This window comes from Platichthys flesus, chromosome 4 (genome assembly GCF_949316205.1).
Source record: "Platichthys flesus chromosome 4, fPlaFle2.1, whole genome shotgun sequence".
Taxonomy (NCBI): domain Eukaryota; kingdom Metazoa; phylum Chordata; class Actinopteri; order Pleuronectiformes; family Pleuronectidae; genus Platichthys; species Platichthys flesus.
In genome coordinates, this window is record NC_084948.1 from 9991943 (window position 1) to 10012153 (window position 20211).

Genomic DNA, 20211 nt, shown 5'->3' on the forward strand with positions numbered 1-20211 from the left:
AGATTTTTTACGAGGATTTAATTCAAATACACCTCCCTAGTTTGATACTCACATGAGGATTACCCTGTTTGAGTCAATAAATATCTCTGTATTTATAATAAGTCGCTTGTAAAAAAAAAAAGGAATATAAAAGTTAACACTTTACCTGAAATCAGCATTACTACAAGTTACTGAGCTACAGCTAACTTTATTTAGTAAAGTATTTAAGTGTGCCTTATATTTACGATTGACACCATCAGAAAACGAAACACAGACTTGAGCCAGAGGTTAACCCTACATGTGCTACTTGCCTGGTGAGCGAGACAGCTCTTTGTTAGACATTGAGGATTCTGCATTATTGAGTGACTGCGAGTCAAAGCTAGATGTGGAACAAACCCTCCTTTCCTGCTGTCAGGAGGGCAGTCACCCCAAGCCCCTGTCATATCAAGCCCTAAAGCAGGGCAATGAAAAATTAACAGTGCCCAGGGAGTGAGAGGCTGACAGGTTGGGTGCTGTTCAAACACAACAACAGCAGAGTCTGACATGACACCCTCGGCAAGGCAGCATACACAGCTGGGTGAGCACCTTGGCGACATAATGGAGAACTGCGAAGAAGACCTCCAACCTGCTTCGGTGGGTGGTTAACTGTACAGTGGATCTGAGGGAGGTTGGTTTCATGCTTGGGCTTAGGTAACATATTGTCAGTGGCTTTCATGCATTTCAGCATGTGAGGGCATGCAGTGAAGAGTGCAGTAAACTGGGGTTATGGGGGAATCTCCGTGCACTGTTGATGATGCATTATTCTATAGTCTTCACACATTGAGTAATCCTTAGATTTATGGTATCTCTGCCTCTTCTTTGAGACATTTCTCCCTATTTGATCTGTTGAACATATTGGATCTGAAACTGAGCCATCATTCTTTGATTCGGAGGGCCCGAAGATAGTTTAGAATTATCACAGGAATCAGAGAAATCCAGAAACAACAAAAGCGGCAGGGGAAGCCAGATGTATTCCAAATATCTTTTTCATCTTTTAAGTCGGAGGGTATTTCTCCTTGAAATATCAGCTCTTCTGTCTTTTCCATGGTGTGACAGCCAGAGGTGATGGACTTACTGGACTGAAACTAAACCCAGAGAAAAGCTGCAGGGTTTCTCTCTCCACTATCAACTTCTCGACTAAATGTTCAAAGACTGTAGAAAGCTGCATCATTTCCAGTGATGAAAGGAATCATCAGGAGTTCAAGTTCCTCACGTTTTGTTCTTCCGTTTCTGATACTTTGTCACCATGTCTTGCAAACTGGTCGTAGTGGTGATGGGTGGAGGGAGAGAAAAGAAAAGAAAACAGAAAAACAAAAGACAAAACAAAAGGAAACCATGAAGTAAGAATCAGGTGAAAAATAAAACGTAGAGGATGCTTAGAAATATCTGAATAACAATGGATGTAATGGCAGACGCTGTGATGACAGGGTTGTACTTCTCCTTGCAAAACTAACCGTATTGTGCACCTCACATATTGACTCAGCATGCCATCTCATCCTAATGTTGTGCCGCGCATACAGAGCAGAGAAAAACACCTTACAGACATCAACTCTTTGTGGGACCATTGTGAGGCTCAGACAGTGATTGGATTTTCTCATAAGAGGCCTTGAGAAAGGAAAGGACATTTTACTGTGAATAATACAGTCAGACTAAGACATTTGCTTGGATAACTCCTGACTATTTGAGGTGACACACACATTGAGTCTATCTATGTTGAGCAGAGAGCCCAAGTCAGCACATCGGTTTGCCAAGTAAAGCACAGATTTCTTGACAAACAACAGTTCTGCCGAGCGCTTCTGAGGAAACTCTACGGCTACAGCGTGGGTTGAGAGCAGTCTGAGGTTTTGCTCTCTGTGCAGACATGATGAGAGCAGGCAACCTCACTGTGACGCCAATACTCCAGGAACACAGTGTGCCTGGCTGCTGATCACCAGGCTCTGTTCTACGCACCGACATATGACCGATGTCAACATTCTCATCTCGCTCTTCTCATCTCACTCTCAGAAACTAAAGGAAATAACACGACATATGTAACTATTTCACCCGGGCAACCTGTGATGGCTGAATTAGGAACAGTTACAATGGATTGTCTTTACAGATTAGAGTGAGTGCACAAGAGAAAGTCAGGTCATATGACATATATACAACAAATCCATCTATTTATGGTATAGAAACATGGACATTTCTGTCCCACCACTTTTAAACCAAAGATCGAGTCAACTCAAAAGACAGCCACACATCTTAACAGAAACATTTGAAGAAACATTGATAGTTATGGTAAGAAAAATATCTTTTAATATCCAGACTGAAATATTCAGGTGAGTATGAAGTAATTCTTGACCAGTCCACTACCCACTTTTTTTTTCAAGATTCCAGCTCCACCTCAATTTGACGAATTGTCATGATGATGATAACAACTCACCAAACTCTGATGATGAAGTCCTTTGACAAGTGGGTAAATACTTGAAAAAGAATGGAGCAAGCGAACCTTGATTCAAGAATATATGTTTGAGTCTGATGTCAGTTTAAACTTTTGTGTATTCTGGTCAAGATAACATAATTTTGTATTGTAATCAAGTACAGGCCACAGTTACCTTTAGCCTTCACTTAACACAATGACCTTGCCTCATGTAGAACAAGAGAGTTTTAGTACTACAACATACTGGTGCCCTTCGATGAAGACTGGGCTCCACACATGTTAATGATGTGTACTTATAACTGAAATATTCCCTGGGAAGGTGCCTTTGGCTGTGAAACTGTCAGTGTATACTATAGGTTCATATTACAGCGTCAAACTCCTGGTTATTCAAAACTTCCCAACCTAGAATATCACTTTTTGTACCTGTTAATGAGGTCTTCATTGTCTTCACTCTCCATCTCATCCTCGATGGCAGCCTGGAGGTCACCAATTCTTTTGAAGGCCAACTTGAGGTCTGCCTGTAGGCTCTGATTAGCAGCTTCTAGGCTCTCAATGTCCATTTCCTGTTAATGAGACAAAGACAGGAGGAACTTTTCACTTTAACAAAAGGTTACACAGTTCAGTGGCGCTGATTTACTGTTCATGGATACCACGGAGTCTATTCTTAAAACGCTGGGTGTATCTGAAAGTACTGGTCGCTCATCGATCAAACTGTGAGCAAGTTGTCTCATTACTGGCATCAGATCGTTACCAGCTCATGTTTCTTGCGGCTAGCCTCGGCTTCCTTTTTGGCCAGTTCGGCCATCTCCTCTTTGGTGTCGCGGATCTGTCTCTGCATACGTTTGTTCTGTTCCTTCTCTCGATTCTCGCTGCTGCTGCGTTGATCTCGTTCCTCCATCAGCTTCTCCATGTTCTCCTTGAGACGAGTCACGAGGCTCTGCAAGACAATAAAGAGAAGATTTAACGATTCAGTCAGACTGATACCATATACACTCACTGAGGAAGAACACCATACTAAAACCAGCTCAGGCCAAACATAGAGTAAGGGGCTGAACTAAATGAACAACTTTAAAAAATGTCCTCAACAAGAATGAATAATATTGTGATTTGATCACCGTAATATATTTTATTTAGATTCATTAATTGAGTGACTGTTGCTCAGGAGGTAGATTGGTCTGTCCCATTAATGGAAAGTTGGTAGCCCGAATCCTCCTGTCCGTATGTCAGTGAACCCCAAATTGTGAATTGGATTTATGTTTGATAGAGAAGTACTATATATAGAAACATTGTATAACTTGTGTGTAAATGGACTTGAATAGAACGACTAGAAAAAAGTGCTGTATTATTGCATTTACCACTATAGTGATAATAGAGTGATATTGACTTCCTGTCAAAGTAACTGATTTAGCCAATCTACCGTGCACCTAGCTATTATTCTGGTCTGAAGTCACAGGTTCATATCTTCACACAAGTGGGGTAAGTGCATGACAAGCCAGGGTGAGCTTGCAGTCTCTTGTAAGCTCTTGAGCTTGCAGTTGTCTTTGTCTGATGCACAGAACAGAGAGGAACACTAAAACCTTCTGAGGTTTATTCACTTGCTCGTCTGCATCACAACAGAAAGGAATCGTGTCTCGAGATTTTGAAAACTTTCCTCTGAAATTCATGTCCTGTATCACATCCTTTCTGCAGATCTCTCAGCTGCACAGTCATGTGTTCATGAAACCAGTTTGAGACTTTAACATAGTGACTTGGAGCATTAACCTGCATAAAGAAGCCATAATTTGATACATTCCACTGATATATTTAAATTTATGAATAATTACATGAAATACCTAATAAAAAGCTAAATTTGTATTGGATTATTTAACTTATATAAAAAGACTTAGAGACATTTTGACAGCCACAATGATATGTGATATGCAGGAAAATAAGCTGGCAGGAATATAACTAATAGTTAAGTATGTCCAAAGAAAATCAAAGTAAGAAGAAGCTACACCATATTCCAGACATAGACTTATTTACATCTGTTTGAGACAAAATCGGCCTGAAGGCTCCCAAAAGCAGATGAGCAGTTTCTGTATAAAATAAATTTGGTGTAAATGTTTCCATTAAAGAATAATTAAGGATTTTTACAAATTGGGTCTTAATTATTTGATTTTGGCCATTATTTCTATTGGTTATTACAAAACTGCACTTTAGGTTGGGTTGCTGAGACCCCATGGGCTCTATCCCGTGATTGTCAGATGAAAATTGAAATACATGAAGACTGTCTATACAAAGAACAACATTGCAATCATGCATATTAACTGGGTTGATTTAACATTTTTCCCACCATGGAATTAGGCTGCAATCATAGCTCACTAAACGTTAACATTAGCATGTTAACGTGATTACAATGACAAGCTGATTATCATCTTTGGGCATATTCAGACGGTCTTCGCACTGCATGAAAAAAATAACGATGTCATCTTTTATTTCTGACTTTTACCATGATGGGAACGCAGGCAGAGAGAGCTCCACAAAAAAAAAGGACATACAAGGTTATACATGCATAAGAGGATCAAGGATTTTTTTTTGCTGAGGACTACTAATAAAGAGGGTAAGAACACTACATGCTTACCCTAACCGTGAAAATGGCCCTCGAGAAAAAGTCAGGAGATCAACAAAGTCATAAGTCATCTCATTCCTCTAGGAAAAGCTATTGTAGCAAATTTTATAGCCATCTAGTTGTTGAGATATTTCATTTAAGACCTGATCTGAAATACTAAGAATGTTAGCTCTAAAGACTTGTTCCAAACATGGCACAACAATTCTGCATATAGCAAAAATTTGATATTATGGTACTCAAAAATCTGCATCAAAAATCCAAAGCTCAAACTCCCATATGGCAGAAGATAAAAATCCATACATTCCAAGTAAACCCATAAATAATATGAACAATAACCTGCTGTAGTTCAGTGAGAATGGTCATGAGTGTACCACAGAACCCAGTCAGAAGACAGAAGTTAACTATTGATGAGCTTATTTGTATCAATAATGCAATAACGTGCTGCAGCAGACTTTCTTCACCTACGTATTATTCTTCAGCAGTGTTAAAACAGATGACTCCTGCATGAGGCTTAAATCTGCAGGGAATGTGCACTCGCTTTTCACATTAATGCCAGCAGCACACTTTCCCAGTGAGTTGGCTCCTGCATCAACCACCCCGTCCACATTTCACATACTGAGGGGGTGTTGTAAGTCTGCCTCCTCAAAGCCTTATTGATTGAGCACTGCTACCTCTAGCTTTGATAAGTTGCACTACTCAGGCAACCTGAAATATTCACTCACTGAAGTTTTATTGCTGTGGAGAAACCATGAAAAGCAAAACAAAAGGGAGAATGAGACTAACCCTGGTGTTCACTTTTCAAACTCTTAACAATTCAGCACAAACTAGAAGACAAACAATATTTAACAAAACATGCATTCAATAAATAAACATATTCTGTTGGGGTTGGAGACCAAGGAGCAGAAGAAACATATACTGGTGAGCACATTACATAGCAAGTGATTACTAAACTGAACCTGCAACATGTAATACAGGGTAATTTAGCAGTGGGCGAGAGAGGATCAGGCAAAATCTGGAAGTAATTTAAAAATGACAGAATAACAAATAGTATTGCCAAATGACAGTTAGACAAGCAACAGGAAACAGTTAAGCAGAAATGGTGGTTACACTTGTTAAGTTTACCCTGACTTTCTCCTATTTCCGAGCTAGTCTCTGACCTAGGTGGCAAATTTTAACCTGTAATCTGTCATGTCCTCCGCATCCTCTCCAACACACCTACCAAGACCAGCATTTTGACACCTGTTCTTAGAACTCACCTCCAGGCGTTTGACCTGGGTCTTCTCAAACTCCAGCTTGGTCTCAAGCTCACGGATCTTGGCCTCCTGCCGGCTGACGAGGGATTTCTCCACCATTGACTGCTCCTGGAACTCCAGCTGGCTTTGCAGAGCTTGCATCTACGACACACAAATACACATGTTGATAAGTGTTAGTCTTTATATTTTATGATAGCTGTGGATCCCATGGCCTTTTCTGACAGCTAAATTTCTCCAACTAAGTCTTAACAAAACTGGGATTTTAATAATTGTTACAAAAAAAGACTATAGACAATAGTAGAATATACTCACTCAGCTCATTACAAAAATAGTTTTTTGGAGTACATTTAAAGCAATCACTACAGGAGCTGATGTTCTGAGATGTAAATAAGCCTTAGCCCCAGCTGTATCTGCTTGAATTAGAAACCTCTATAGCCTCTTGGGGTATACAAGCAGAAGGAGAATTTAAAGTAGTTTGAATATTTGGTGCTTTGAATCTTTGGATCAGCCAAATGAGATACAACTTGTCAATTAGTGTGTTTCAAATTGGGTAGGTGCATTTTTACCTCAACCAGGAGATTATGTTTTCATCAAAGTAACCAAGTTTTGGTTTGTTAGTTTGTTGGTTCATTTTGTTAGCAGATCTAATTTGGTAGAGGATTGGGATCTGGGCCCCGGAGGAAACAATCAAACTTAGATGTGGATGCGGGTTAAGGGGCGGATCCCGTTCCACTTCCAGTCTTTTTGCAAAGCCAACCACTACTCAACTCAACCACTGTACTTAGACAGCTTCTTCTTGTATCCTCGTTAAATAATCAAGGCACTTTATGTAAACTCAGTTTAAGGCTTTATATTCTTCAAAGAAAGGTATAATTTAAAGTTGGATTGGTATGGATTATATCAGAACAGGCATAAGAAGTATTAAAATGGTAACCCATCCTTGTGATGGGTTCAGATATTTTACTTGGAAAAACTGTGATACTACCATTTCAAAATAATATGACAGGTTGTTGACTCTTTAGCTTTAGAGACTTGTCCCTTCTTCTTTGGAGGTAACTGCTCTGAAACTCTCAGGTCTCAGATGGTATTGTGGGCATGGGTCATTCTAAGACAAAATATTCCTTGTGCACTCCCTCTCCTCTTGGCTGGGTTTGATTTATCAAATACAGCTGTGTTTGACCCGAGAACAGTACTCATTCAGATGGAGCCATTAAAAGGATGACAGAACTAGCATGTTCAGCTTAATAGCTTGTCTGAGTCGGGAAACCAAGTTGGTCATCTTTGTCTCATATTTTCAATGCCTGCTCTGCTTGAACGACACATCAATCACATCAAGGGTTTGTATTTGTTTTTCATAGGAAAAGGAAACGGGCTGAGGCAGTGATGCACATTCATGCAGGTTTGTAATTGAGGCTCTTCGTTGGAAACTGCAACAAAGAAAACTCAAAAACTTCTCAGGGTGCAACTTTAACAATTCCCAATTTAAGCTCCAAAAACAACTGATGTGCCTTCATAGGCTGAGTTCAATGTGTCATGTCTACATCTTTGGATAAAAGCAACCGAAGGTCAAAATCGCAACAAGATCATTTTCATACTTTGATTTTTGTATAAGACATAATAACAGTGGTTTTGTTTTTAGAACATAGGACTTGATGGTGATTATCCCATGTACGTTTGAAGGTCTATTGCACAATTTAAGTTACCATCTACCAATAGATGTTAAGCAGGAGTTAGCTGCCGCTAGCTGGAGTGGTCGCCATTTACTTCAATTGTGAACGATCCCTTTAACACAGGACAAGAGAACAGTCGATTCCAAACAGGCAGGTCTAAAATGGGCATTGCAATAGTTGAAAAGGAATCTGCAAAAAATCCATAAAAAATCTCAATTTCCCCAGAGCCTCATATTTATGAGACTAAAACAGAGAAAGTGTTCCTTTCTCTGCATGTCACTATGACCTTTATTTAGGAGCAAAACGCTGGCACCTACCTTCTCCTGAACCTCCTGCTTCTCCTTGAGGGCCTCTTCCAACTGGGCCTGTAGATCACTGATCTGAGCCAGGTTCTGGGCTGACTGGACAACACGGGGGGGGGAGATAAGTCAGGAAACAGCTTGAGACTGTAAGTGGACATCAAACTTTTTTTTCTCTTTTATTGTATCTGATGATGTAGGGTAATGAGAATTTCACTTTTACAGTATTCCATCAGTTATGCAGTAGGCAGACTATGCACACAGCTTAAATCTTGAAAACATCCATCAAAACCAAACTATTAAAGTAGATCCAGTAAAACACAGTGACATCACAATAACATTACCAAGACAAATAAATCTGCTGGAGAGAGTTTTTTAGTCTGGTGAAAGCAAATCAATAAATCTCATTTCAATGTGACCTGTGTGAAATATTTGAGACAAGTGCTTTTTTTCACAGTAGATGAGGCACGCTGCTACAGCCGGTCCCAGCGGGAATTCAGCTGCTTCAATTTAGACAGAAAGGATGGATTCATTTGGAGCCAGTAAGGGAGATCACTCATCATATCACTCATCAGCCATCAGGGATGGAAAGAAAGCACTCTTACTGCACTTTCATTTCCACTTGCTGCTCCTCTGCGCTTTCAGCTACATTAATACTAATGGGAGGAGGGCAGGCACTCGGAACTCACAAAATACCCTCGCCTTGCACAAGTGGAGCTCATTGGGCAGGGATGGGCGAAGTTTAAACAATTCAAAGTGAAGGTTGATCTTGGGATTTTTACTTATATAAATGAACTTTGGATGGTTTTCAGTCTTGATTGGATAGAGCATGCATGCTAGACTGTGTGTGCAGGTGTTGCGCATCTTGACGGATCAGCTTGCTGATATTCTGGGTAAATGTTTTATTTCGCATGAAAAAGCATACAACAGCCAGGCAGTGTCACCTATCTGTTATATGACAGATGATTATGTTTGAGGGACTAATCTCACTCTTGGCACAAAGAGCGACGCACAAGTCTTTGCTATTTTCAGACTGACACAGTTGCCTGTGGTCTAAAATCAGTGGCACAGTATATCACTGTTACTTTAAGATAGCATTATCGAGATAGTAAGTACAAGTTTAATGGCTTGTCGCGCACACAGAGGATGTGCTCGTGTTCAAGGGGCAATGTCTCCCTTTTAGAGAAATATTCTTTAGAATGAGCTCTTTATATTTAAATAGTTAATATTAACACTGGGAGCGGGTCCTCTCTAGGGAGGCCTCCATGTTTTTTACAGTAGACCAAACTGGACCAACTCAACAACTTTCCAGTTTTTATGACAACTGAATGTTACCACGGGCTCTCTTCCAAGTTTGGAAGGTGAGGATAAGGTGAGAGGTATTCAGCTGCAACATGATACTTCACCACTTTATGTCACTAAATTCTACACACTGAACCTTTAAGCGTTAATCAGTGTTATGGTGGTCAGGGCAAATTCTCTTCATAGCAGTTATAAACCAGTGCGTCACCGAACCTGTATCTGGACTGCAAGTGAACCCACATGGCTATATAAACTACATCCAGTTCTGTTGCTGCTCTTTGGTTGAATTTAAATAAATGTTCTCTCCTCTATCTGTGAAAAGGAGAGTCTGCACAAATCAGTTTAGAGATGGAATAAAAGAGGCAGACCAGTTAGAAAAAAAAGAGAGAAAAGGTTACATTTAAAAAGCTTTTTACAATTCATCAAAAGCAATTTCTCAATTTCCATTTAGTAAAATTAATTAAGTAAAATTATAAATGAATCATTAAAAGAACACATTTTGGAAAGGAAATGGAAGTATTACTAAGAAATTGTAATTTGGAGGTTTTAATTATTCCAGTAGCTCAGTGTATATGAAAGTGACCGAGAGGAGAAAAGCAGACCTGTGACACAGCAGCCTTGTGTTTCTTCATCAGCTCGTTCAGGTCCTCCTGGTCCTCCTCCATTCTGGACTGTACGTCGTTCTTCTCCCTCTGAACACGACTCATCTGCTCCTCAAGCTGAGCAACGCAGAGCAAAACAAAAAGGCGAGTAAACAGACAGATCAAGCTGTGATGTTACCGTGCAGACATAGAATTTTTGCACTATTAGTTGACTATTTTTGTAATAAAGAGCAATTATGATAGAATAGTAAGATTTAAAACATTTTTTTTCATAAAATGTATATTGTAAACAGAAATGACGTCGCACACATCGCATGTATGATTTTGCATATTAACATCTGATTATTATGAGTTAATACGTTTTAGCAGAACACAACACTATAAAGAAGGTAGTTCAAATAAAATGTGCTAAGATGTGTGCATTATTCACAACTCAGTGCATTATTTGCAGTCCGGCATCTACCTGTCAGTTGGAGAAACAAACAATTTAATTTATCACAGTCAACCAGAATAGAAAAGAAGACCTGCTTGTCAAAAGCTGTAAATCTCAAAAACTAAAAACTAACTGTGCTGCAAGTGACTGTGATTTACAATGATGCATGACCAGAACTTAGAGTCATAGCTGATATATAGTTTCAGCTCCGGCCCCCCGTTACTACAAAGCCCAGTCTGCTCTGGTTTGCCAGCAGGTACAGTCTCTTGTAACGGGTCAACTGCTTCCAGCGCAGATCGAAAGTGCCAGGAAGTCGGGTACAGGCTGGTAGACGCACATTGAAAAATAATAATGGCTAATAGTGGCAGCAAGAGTACAACAAGACTGGAGCAGGATGTTTCAGATTGGTAGGTAGAATGGTTACTGTGTAATTTATCAGCATGACATTTCCGCAGACGGCTTATTACTGTTTCTCGGTCCAACCGCAAAAGAATGCATATCTGCTGCAAAGAAATACAAAAGGTAACACTAATTACATTATATATATATCTATACATTTTCCTTGCATCACCTCCATTAATAGACTCGGTGATAACATTTAGAGAAATCCATCATAAAGTATGAACCCCTTTTCTACTGTTGGAAAAAATAACATTGGAATTTTGTCTGCCGTTGGAATGGATTTAATCGACATTCAATCCCGTGTCATCTGACCAATAGACACGTTTTTAAGTGGCTATACGATCGGCACTAATGGACATGAGAAACCAGGGTGAAAGCGCAAACACGCTATAGGAAAAAAAAGAGGCAAACTCCTCTAGTGGCAATGAAAAAGAAAAAAAATGGTTACTTAGTGGGTTTACCAGGGTTTAATAACCTGCATGAACCTGCAGGTTTTGGTATAAAAGAGCTATTAGTAAGATGCCCGGACACCGTGTGCTTCCAGACTGAGCACAACCTCCGAAAGATATTCCCTCATGTGGAGTTTTAATGACGGTCGTAAGAGAGCTGTCCAGGACATAGGACCAAACTCTCCCATAGGTGATTATCTGGGTTGAGATCATCTGACTGTAACGGCCATAGCGTATGAGTTACATCACATTCATATTCGGTAAACCTTGTAACTTAGCCCTCATGCCACTGAATGGGGTAAGTGCCATCCGGTTTCTCCTCCCATTTTAGTTTTTACGCTTTAATATCTCAGCCGTTTCTAGATGTATAATTTGACTAAATGGTCACGGTTTGAAACAAAGGCCCAAAAGAGGTTAGGGTCCCAGTCATAACCCAGATCCAATTAGAGGTTAAGAACTAGCAGTGACTGCCTCTTACCTTCAGCAGAGGGGAGGGACTGTGCTGGAGTAATTCTATTTCAGTAATGACGGGGATAATGTATAAAGGAGAGAAGGAGGGAGGCTGGTGGTGCAGGGCATGGATTAATAAATGATGAGTAATGTGACTGTGTGAAAAGGCTAATGAACCTATTGCACACAGTTGATAAACGAGAGGATTCAGGGACAGGCAGAGCTCACACTTTGGCATCCGTCCCATTAAGAACGAGTCCAAACAAGATGTAGATTAAACCAAAATCACAGAATCCAAGGCCTTCTTAATTGTATGGATTTGGATACAGAAGGTAAATAAGTTATTTTGCATTAACTTTTAATAATTCCACCCACTGCTGTGAAATTACTTAATTACTTAAGTGACTAAAAATATCTGTGCGAGATCTGGGGCAGATTCATTTATACATCTCCCTATCTTTTTTTAAATCCAACCTTAGCCTCAACGAGTGCTGATAAAAGCTATGAACCCAGCTCCAGCTATGTGCGGTAGGGAAAGATATTGTGATGGATGCTTGGAAAAAACACACACATAAAAAAACGATCCAGTCGGCAGCATCAAACTGTCATTAAACACATTTAACAATAGGCTGTCAGTGCAATCTGTGTTTTCCTCTCAGACTGCTGCGGCTGTCAGTGAAAAAATGAACCTTTCAAATACATGCGAGACAATTTTCTCAAAACACTGCAATTATTCCAGGAGAATGGTGGAAGAACGCCAAAGATTGATGACAATCAGAAAGAAATGCTATTTGCGTGATATTGTCTTTGTTGACGTGGCCACTGGTGAATCATACAAAGAAAAATCCTCAGTTTATGCAATAACTATTTCTATCATCAAGTCTAACAGCCGTTTACTTTCCCAGCAGCGTGATGTGCGCTACAGAGGTCATCCTCAAAGACATCATCTTAAAACAAACAGCTGGTCACACATCTTCTTATCTCTGCTGGAGGTTTATTCTACATAAGGGACCTCACGTTCTGGGAAAACAATTTAATTGCATTTCCTTTTCAGAGTCTGTTCTTTTTTCTAAAGTGAATTACTTACTTACTTAGATAGATAGATAGACAGATAGACAGATAGACAGATAGACAGATAGACAGATAGACAGATAGATAGTCAAACACAAGAGCACTAGAATAATAAAAGGTCAAAATAGGTCAAGAGCAAGTACGGTGAGACGAACTTCTCTGCTGTCACTTTAAAGAAGTATGTGCTAATGGGGATATTGATAATACAGTATTTTAAGTACAAGGTAATTTAAAGAAACAAGTAACAAGTATTGAAGCCAAATATAAATACAGAGATTAGCTCATCCATGGCCCATATCCCTTTTAGGTTCTGCTTGGCTTTGCAACAAACATCAGATACTTGAGAATTGTCATTTCATCCTAGTTGTGAAGCCTCACGTTCCGTTGGGGTGTCGGGGACGGTGTTACATGCGGCTGCAAAGCTGTCGGTCAATTAGTAATGAAAGATTAAGCTAATTCAAAGTGATGAGCTGTGCTGTCCCTCCACCTACCATCTCAGCTATTAATAGCATAGGCTTCATCACAAACTAACATTTTCCTCATGATCGTTCACTTGATGGATAAAGTGCTTTGAGTTGCCTGTCTAAGTCATTAGTGCTAGTAATACCACCATGTCTAGGGACAAACATTTTATCTATTTTTTATTTTTTTTGCAACTAACTAGTCCCACAACATTGGAACTTTACATGAATGTCTGTACGTGCAGCTCAACAAGACGATAACTTTGTTTCTCAGCAATATTTCTCTGTAATCTTTATTGATAGAAATAACTGAACAGAATGTTCAGAAGCTCAGGTGGCTGACATGTCTGAAATATTTCAGTTTAACTCGTCCTCATTGCCGCAACTTTCACTCTCCACGCATCATTTTTGCCAAACAGCTCACAAATCAGTGCCCTTTTAGATAATATATAACAGACACAATTTGCTCAAGGAGCCTCTAAATGGTAGATGCTCAGTAGAGGGAGTCTCGCTGAGGTCGCTGCAACTGTGGGGGACAATAGGCTTCGTATAGTTAAAATTGAACCAATCGGTAGCACCACCTGTGGTACTGGCGTGGCTGGTACAGACTATGGCGGTGTGTACTATGAAGGGTCAGTCCGGGGAAGTCTGTGTTTCGGAGAGTGGCTGTGTGAGAAGGTGAAGGGTCATCTCAAGCCAAGGCTGAGGGACAAGGTCAGGGTTAGGAAATTGCATTGAGAGTCAGGGTCTGTCTTTAGTGGTGGTTCTCTCTCCTCCTCTTGTTCCCACTCCTCTGTGCCTGCTGGGTCAGTGCTTTCTGTCCACTTCTGCTTTCAGCCAGTGAAACATTCTGTCAAACAAGCTGAGACTGGTGTGGATTCTCCGGAGCAGTGTTTCTTAGATTTTTATGATAAACTAGGGTCGACATAGTGGTCTCAGCTTACAGTCTTTCATCCTGACAAATGGTCACTCTACCACCATGACCGAATCTGTATTTAAAGGTGTTCTAGTATAGGTAGAGACATCATTCTACACACCTCTGGGTGATTTATATGGAAGATCAGTTTTTTTTTTTTTTTTCTCCTTGCCACTTGGGAGGATGCATTCAAACCCAGACCCAGGCAGTCTGGGTTTGACTAACCCTAACCCTAACCCTAACCCTTTAATTGCCTCTCTTGATTTTCAGATTTATTGAGGTCCAGTTAGCTAGAGCCAAACTTTAACAAGCACAGGTACGATGCTCTAAACAGAAAAGAAGTCAGGCTCTGAGGCAAATTAGTTCATTAGTTTGTGTTGTTGCTTTCAATAATATAAACTCTACTAATGGTTAACTCTCTTGAGATAATGTGAGCTCACTGTCATCTCCCCAAGACAAGCTGGACAAATTGGAGAGAATGACAGCAGATTTTCAAACTTTGCCAACTAATCCTAAAAATAAGCGTCGAACCATGAATTGCCCACATACAGCTCCTGGAACGGCGGCATCTGAATTCTGTGCAGTTTCCTGAAACACTATATTCAAACATACAGTTTCTGAGCCCAAATTTGAGCCACAGCAAGTGCCCTCCATCTGCAGCCAATATATTTTAAAGGGATGTATCTCTGTGCGTTTTCTTCACAACTAAATAATAATACTGACGACAGACGATTCAGTGGTTTCCTTTAAATGATAAAGAAACAAACTTTTTTGAAAATGTTAAGCCTCCTTTTTGCAACACAAGTAGAACATTCTGATGCAATGTTAATGTTGTTCTCTTGTTACTACTATGGATTTTTCTTACAGGTAAAATACATATAGCTAACGGACTGTTATAATCCATATAGATATATTACAGTTAGTAACAACTGCTTAAACTTGTTCTTTCTACAAACAGTAAAAGAGAAAACAGACACACAGATTTTCAAAGGAAATCCTCCAAGAGGGTATCAACAGAAATGTATGAAGAGAGAGAGAGAGTGTGATAGAGAAACTTGTAGACAACATGCACTTCCAGGAAAAAGTAGTAACAAAGTTAAGTTTGAGCTAAAGCCAACAAGTCCTCAGTGCGTTGTTTAACTTAAAATGTTTAGCAGTAAGAAATAGACAAAGTACAACACTGCACTTTCTCAAGGAACTGTAATTGTCTATGTACATGTAGAAATTCCACTGCAAGCCTTTTTAAGTATGTGAGCGCTCTTATAACATTTTACCAACATTACGATAAACCACACTGTAATATAAGAATATTTTTTGTACATAATTGCAGTGTTGCCTTTATGTAATATGTAATATATGCAGCAATCAGCACATTGAAAGGGGCCCTGATTTGGAGGCGAGTCAGAAAGAAATATTAAAAAAGTCGGATGGAGTTCTCAAGCCGTCTCATGGAGCTAATGTGAATTTGCTGGGTGTAAAATGCAGTCGGAGAGAAAGGGGTTGAGGCAGACTAAATTAGAACATCAAAGTAAAATGTAAATAATATTTCGTTTAAATATTTAATAAATACTTCATTAATTGAATACACTTTAAACAGTATTATCTTTGGAAAAAAAAGGAAACTTGACAGAAACTATGGTTTTGCTATCCCCTGTGACCACTTGTATGTCGGCTTGTTTGGTTGGTTGTTTGTAAGCAAGATTATGCAAAAATATATTACCCGATTACCATGAAACTTGGTGGAAGGATACAACAGGGAGGAGTGAAAGTGATAGAGAGTATGATTGAGTGTATATGAAGAGCAGGAAAAAGAAGAGTTAGGAAGGAAAAAGGCTGTTTGTCTAACCAAGGAACCAGATTGCCATGGGAACAGAGAATGAAGTAAAAAAAAAAAAGAAAAAGTCAAAAGGACAGAAAATGTAAAGGTTAAAACAGGCAAGGAGACAAGGAGATCAGAAGAAAAGAAAAATAAAAGTAAAAACTACAGATGTAAAGAAAAAAGATAAATATGTGTAATATTTGCAGGGAAATAAGCAACATACCCCAACCCCTCACCTCACCCCCTTTCAGAAAATGAGGAACAGTGGGAGTAAGAGGATGAGCTGTGAGGGAACAGATGTGTCCTCTAACCCTTTATCTCAGGCTGAAGGCGCCGCTTTGACATATCTACTGCCGCCCTCCTGCCACCACAGATGGCAGATCCTTATAAAAGCCTTAAAAAACCCAACCTACATGAACACCACTGATAATCATTTCCAAAAGCCATGACAGCTTTAGCTTCTTCCTCCTATTTAACAACGACATGCAGTAAACTTAACCATAAACTTGATCAAAACTGCCATCCGTGGCTGCGTCACACCAGGCAGCTTGTCAAGAATGAGAGGTTGAAAAGCAGAGAGCTGTACTGACCGCCTGCTTCATTTTGGAGATGTCCTCCATCTGGACGTGTAGGTCTTCAATCTCCACCTCCATGGACTTACGAGCTTTAACTGCGGACGCACAGGTGAACTCAGACTCCTCCAGCTGGAATGGACAGAGAAATCGAGGATAGTGAATCTTTACGACAAATGTACATTTTGAAGTTAGTTGTTCAGGCAGTTAAATTATATATTCTGGTCACAATTGATGTTGTTAAATTCAACGGTGATTGTTTGCGTTATCAACGAAAGCACAGTTATCCTGTCCACTGGCCAATTTCAAACTGTGAGGTCTCCATTGGGGAGGTATGGGAGAGTTTGATGTAATTTCACAAGCTGTGTTTGGGGTAAATGCAATTCATATAAAAGAACAGATTTTAAGCAAAATAAGAAGATGTTAAAATGACATTTAAAAGAAAATGAAATAAAAGATAAAAATAAAATAAAATAAAGTAAATGGAAAAAATACATAAAAACAGAAAAGACAGAAGGTGATACAATATATAAAACCACAAGAGTGTGGTCTTTCAAAGACGTTTACTGAACTAGCTTCACCAGTATATCAGGCATGAGTCTGTTTGGAGCGTGGCTTACAAAAGCTGCATCTCCAAATTTTCTTTCAGCGTACAAGTGATTCATGCGAACTTGCTGCAATCACCAATTTTTTCATGGTGAATCAAGATATTTTTAAATTCGGACTCGTTGTTCATCCAGTCAACCCCCAGACATGAGAGAGGCACTCAAACAACAACCGTCATACAGCATGTCCCAGCAGGTCAGATTATTTTTTGGTACAATAATGCTGTGTTTAAAGCATATTTCTCATCAAACTATTTCTATTTCTTCCTACAGAATTGTAGTCAAGTCAAGTTTGGAGTTGTAATTTGGAAAGAAATCTCGAGCATGTGACCGACAGTGGTTGTAATAGTTTGCACATAAACTGGTATCGTCATGGTCGTACCTGATTCTTGAGCTGGGCGATCTCCCTCTTGCTTGGTGCATTGTTCTTTATGTGGTCCAACATGATCTGGGCATCAGCCAGAAGAGCCTTGGTTCTTTTCAGGTCCTTCCTCAAACGCTTCTCAGTCTCTATGTCTCCACTTCTCACCTGGAAAACAGAGACAGCTGAGCTTCAACAACTCCAATGATAAAATATGAATACGACATGGACTCATTTTACCATTCAAAAGCATATATATATATATATATATATATATATATATATATAAATATATTGTATATATAGTGTTTACCTTTCAGTTAGTTTTACTGTATAGATGGAAGGCGAATATACCACCTCTACATAAATTATTAATTTAAAGCTATGCACGCATAGGTGATATACATGCAGTGTATGCAGTCCCAACATTCACAATTTGCTATATTGTTAAAAATGGTTCATGTTTTATCTAGGATTCTGTTCTGGTTCCAAACATAGACTGTGTGTAAAGATTCAACAGGACTTGGATCCATCACATTGTGTTTGGTGTAGTTACCTTGTCCTTTGCGGATAGAAGCTTTGACTCCAGCTCTCTCTTCTCTTTCAGCACCTTTTGCTTCTCATCGTACTCTTCCTCAAGCTGAACCTCCATTTGCTTCAGCTAAACACACACACACACACAAGCATACAAAACACATGCACACACAGAAATGAGTAACCTTATCTGTCTTTTATCTGATCACATACAAGAACATACATAGTGCACACTAAACTGCTGACCTATGACAATGATCTTTCATTATTATTACTGTCACATGAAGAGGAAAAGTATCTAGCAGATTTGTGAGATATTGAAAACGAAAATGTTATTGTTTCTAAAAATGTATCTGTTGTAACACTGTCCAGTCTACGGAAGCTTGTGTTTGCATTTAGCCCCAATTATCTATTCAGAAGAAATCAATCAAAGATCAGTAATAAATATATAAATCCCTGTGTAAATGTCACAGGTAGACAGCATGTCGAGATGTCCAATATTCCCAGTTTGCATCAGAATAGGAAAAACCTTATTATATGTGGGCTAATGAGGGCTGGATTGTGGAAGCCAGTGATGAGTTGTCAGCACATAGCAAATCAATACAAAACAGTGCTAATCCCCTGAACACCCTGGAGATTTCTGCATCTTAAGCAAAGAATCTCCTTCTGTGTAGTTCATGTGGAAAAGGTGAACTCCGGAGAAATACCAGACCAAATTGTTTGAACATTCTCCGGAGTTCATTAAAAAATGGCTTAATATAACACATAAGATTAAAGACTGAATAAAAAAAGATTAAGTCATGAAATATAGTTTTTGTTAAATCCTAAAAACTAGAATATAAACATTACTGTACAGATATAAGAGCTTTACCCACTCTGACAACAAGTTTATAATTGTTTCACTTCCTAACTGTTTGTTGTCTCCATGTTTCTCTCTCTCTGGACAGCAACACAGATTATACAGAGTATTAAGTGTATTCAAATCTAAAATAAACTTTACCTTCTTGTTGCATGACTGTCTGATCTCCTCCACCTCATCGTCTTTGCTCTCGATCTCCTTGGAATGGGTTTGGCGCAAGCGCTCCATCTCCATCTCCAGACGCAGCTTGGCCTTTTAAAGAAAAACAGATATTAAACGCTGTGCGATGACTAATGGGTGGAAAGAACAACCAGGGCTGAACAGACCTTTTCAGAAAGTCTCTACATTTGCCAAATTACATTCTCCTTTCATGCAAAAGAAGTGTCAGAATTAACATCAGCCAGAAAAGAAACAATTCTACTGAAAACTGCTCTGAGACAATCCAATAAGGGTAGGCAAATGTCACTTCTGCTGTTTGGAATAAGTGCTGATGTCAGACTTAAGTTCCACCTTTCTGATACTGGACTGGCTCCTGTGTGTGACCACTTCTGTAACCAACAATCAGGCGTTCACATCCACTTCACGCTCAGTTGCATGGGGGTGGAAAGGAGCCAGGGTTTGAACTCCATGTTCTTTTAGAATATGCCCGACATATCTCTGACAAACTACATTTAGTTTTTCTCCCCTACTGCTCCCATTGGCGAGCTGTGGAAGATCCTGCTCTGCATGCAGTCAGTAGGATATCGATTGATGTTTGTAACTCCTCTGATATCAGAGGCAGTCAGGGGCCAATATAATTAACTCCCAATGGCTGCTATGTGTAAGTCTCTATGAAGATATCTGGTATCTTTGATTGCGTCAAAGACAGCATCATGGAGAGCTCGTTCCATCCCTCCTGAGACATGGTGCTGCTCTTCAAGTGTCTTTTCTGGTGAATTTCTGTCGACAAATTCTGGTACTTTCTAACATCTCACCCACTGAATGCTTGAAAGATTCCTTCAGCATTCGCATCATTTATTATAAGAGTGAAACGGTGAAAATCAACCTCTGGTCTGTTGAGACAGGTTGAAAAGGATGTGCTTAGCTTATCTTAGCACAAAGACCAGAA

General features: G+C 39.5%; 1 protein-coding gene across 4 annotated transcripts in view; it reads right to left on the reverse strand.

Annotated features, from left to right (window-relative positions):
• The window catches only part of myo18ab (myosin XVIIIA b), a 112656-nt gene that overhangs the window by 11284 nt on the left and 81161 nt on the right, over positions 1-20211 (reverse strand). For 2 of the 4 annotated variants that reach the window (XM_062385156.1, XM_062385154.1), the window contains exons 31-40: positions 19245-19355; positions 18267-18371; positions 17732-17878; positions 16763-16876; positions 10172-10288; positions 8286-8369; positions 6302-6439; positions 3189-3374; positions 2861-3000; positions 1232-1276 (exon numbers count right to left, since the gene is read on the reverse strand). In XM_062385156.1, the coding sequence (XP_062241140.1) occupies positions 1232-1276; positions 2861-3000; positions 3189-3374; positions 6302-6439; positions 8286-8369; positions 10172-10288; positions 16763-16876; positions 17732-17878; positions 18267-18371; positions 19245-19355 (1187 nt within the window). The remainder of the gene's footprint in view (positions 1-1231; positions 1277-2860; positions 3001-3188; positions 3375-6301; positions 6440-8285; positions 8370-10171; positions 10289-16762; positions 16877-17731; positions 17879-18266; positions 18372-19244; positions 19356-20211) is intronic. The other 2 variants (XM_062385157.1, XM_062385155.1) reach the window with 1 other exon arrangement.